Source organism: Condylura cristata, unplaced genomic scaffold (assembly GCF_000260355.1).
Source record: "Condylura cristata isolate star-nosed mole 26May11 unplaced genomic scaffold, ConCri1.0 scaffold00026, whole genome shotgun sequence".
In the NCBI taxonomy this organism is placed as follows: Eukaryota; Metazoa; Chordata; class Mammalia; order Eulipotyphla; family Talpidae; genus Condylura; species Condylura cristata.
In genome coordinates this window covers 997,603-1,000,178 of record NW_004567127.1, presented here as the reverse complement: position 1 = coordinate 1,000,178, position 2,576 = coordinate 997,603, and the positions used below count along the sequence as shown (strand labels likewise).

General features: G+C 53.3%; 1 protein-coding gene across 1 annotated transcript in view; it reads left to right on the top strand.

The window, feature by feature from the left end:
• The first annotated feature begins 46 nt into the window (after window positions 1–46).
• The window catches only part of CIART (circadian associated repressor of transcription), a 4,275-nt gene continuing 1,745 nt past the window's right edge, over window positions 47–2,576 (top strand). The window contains exons 1-4 of the mRNA XM_004689454.2: window positions 47–584; window positions 746–821; window positions 1,035–1,113; window positions 1,497–1,608. Coding sequence (XP_004689511.1) covers window positions 228–584; window positions 746–821; window positions 1,035–1,113; window positions 1,497–1,608 — 624 coding nt within the window. The 5' untranslated portion in view covers window positions 47–227. The remainder of the gene's footprint in view (window positions 585–745; window positions 822–1,034; window positions 1,114–1,496; window positions 1,609–2,576) is intronic.

Genomic DNA, 2,576 nt, shown 5'->3' with positions numbered 1-2,576 from the left:
GGCAGTCCAGCTTCTTAACGCAGGTGGGGAGGCCGGGACTTCCTGTTGTGTCTGAACAGGTAATATTGGGGGGCGAGGAGAGCTTTCCGCCCACACGGTGTGCGCCAGCCCGTCCGTCCTTCGTAATTGTCAGATTCTGGTGTCAGACTCCTTTGCTCTGCCTTCAGTTTCAGGTTCCGATCTTCGGCTACTCCTGGAGCAGCTGTCCAGCCCCTGCTTTTCAGCCCATGGATTCTTCATCTAGCGTTTCTTCCTACTCTCTCCGTTCCTCTTTTTCCATCTCCCCAGTGAACAGTGACTTTGGCTCCCCCTCGGATAGTGAGGTGGAGGACCGAGGGGCCCAGGGCCCCAGGCCAGACACTGTTGGGCAGAAGGGAGGTCGTGGGCCCAGCCCGGGTCCTATCCGATGCAGGCAACGGCCCAAGGTTTCCAGTAATCAACGTTCAGCATCTCACTTGGAACAGCGGGGCTTGCCTTCTCCTGTGGCAGCATCTGGGGTGAAAAGATCAAGGGATGATGAGCTGGAGGCAGGTCTAAATACTGAGAGTTGTAGCACAGAAGGAGACCTGCTCTTTGCCCAGAAGGTAAGAGAAAGGAGGGCAAAGGGGACCCCACTAGAGCAGCTGACCACCCAGCTGGCCGGTGAGGACCCTCCGCCAGCTCCCAGGCTGGAAGCTGGAGGAAGAATCAGTGCTGGTTCAGCACCTCCTGGCCTTCTCATAGCTTCTGTCCCGCTTCCCTGCAGTGTAAAGAGCTCCAAGGATTCATTCGCCCTCTCACAGACCTTCTGAATGGGCTGAAGATGGGTCGCTTTGAGAGAGGTAATTGTCTGGTCAGTTGTGTTCATCTCAGCTTGCTTCCTCTCTCCCAGAACATGTTTTAATGTGTATCCCTATATTTGGGCCCCTCGGTTATTCCTCTTTTGCTTCCGTGACTTGGCTTCTTTAGGTGGATTCACCGTAACCTCTTTCTGCCCGTCCTTTACCTTATTTCTTTGACTTCAGCCCTTAATCTCTCTCTCCCCCTGGCCCCAGGGTTGAGCAGCTTTCAGCAGAGCGTGGCGATGGACAGAATCCAGCGGATTGTAGGTGTTCTGCAGAAGCCACAGATGGGGTAGGTCTAAGTCCTGGTTCTTTCTCAGTACTTCGTATAAAAGGGGTCTCCGGGAGAGCCCCCCAGTGGTGCAGGTGTTAGATCTCAGCGCCGGTAAGCTGTCACCAATCACTGCAGCCTGAGTTCGAGCCTTGCCAGGGAGGGACCCCCAGGGTGCAGCATACCTCTCCTGTCTCCCTGCTGCTCCCCTCAGTAGTGGGTTTCAATAGATCTGCCTGTTCCGCTCCCCACTCTTTCTCTTGTGAGTCCTCTCACCCCTGCACCTCTGGCCTCCACCCCAGTTCTTGTGTGCATAAATAAATTTTTTTAAAAAAGAGTCTCTAGGCTTGTTTTGTTACACTTTTCACGATTAGTAGCTTTTGTTTTGTAATTCTTTTTCACAGGGAGCGTTATCTGGGAACCCTGATCCAGGTGGAGGGGATGCTGAAGACTTGGTTTCCCCATATAGCTGCCCAGAAGTCACCACTGGGGAGCAGCAGGCAGCAGCTGGCCAAGGTGAGAGCTTGCACAGCTGTGGAAGAGGTGGGAGCCCACCCAAGGAAATAGCCTGCACAGAATAAACAGCCTCCTCCTTCCACTGTCTTCCGGGTGGTTTGCTCTTTTCAGAATGGGGCTTCATTCCAGGGGAAGGGTGCCGAGGTCCCCTTCTTGTTTTTTGGTTCCTGGGTGTTTGTTCCGTATTGTCTGGGTCACTACAAAGAATCCCATGAAGTTTAATCTTGTTTCTGAAGTGCAGCTTATCTGCTGTCTGTGGACACAGAGGCGTTCACCTGGCCGTCCCTTGGCGCCGGAAGAGGCCGTGGCATCTCTGCACTGTCTTCCTTCTCCTCTTCCGCCTTCAAACCCTTTCTCTCTCCTTTTCACTGCTGCTGGACTGTCTTTGCACCAAACCCTCTAGAGGCGTGGGTTTCAAGGACTGGTCGAGGTCCATCACTGGAAGGGGGGCACCAGAGGGCACATGTATTGGGGGTGTTCAGTAGATTCTTAGACCTAGTTTTCTGTGTCTTCCACGTAGTGAGGTAGTTGGCGGGCACTCACATGATGGGGTGGTCTCCTGCAAGGAACGCACAGCCCTTGTGTTTGTCATCCACAGTTGGTACTACTGATTTTCACAGGAGGATATTGCTTGCATATTTACGTATCTTAAGAAACCCAGCTGCCCTGGTGCCCCGGGGTTAAGTCACTATGCTTATCAACCTATTGCCAGCCACTGTGGCCTGAGTTTCATCCAGGCCAGGGATTGACCCCCCCCCCCCAAGGGCACAGCAGACCTCTCCTGTCTCCTGTCTCCTCAGCAGTGGATTTCAATGGATCCACCTGTTCTGTTCTTCACTGTCTCTGGGGTGTCCTCTCACCCCAACCCTCATGCCCCTGACTTATACCCCAAAACTTGTATATATAAATAAAAAAGCCTTTTAAAAAGTCAATACAGGGGCCCTCCCTGGTGGCACAGCACTGAGAGG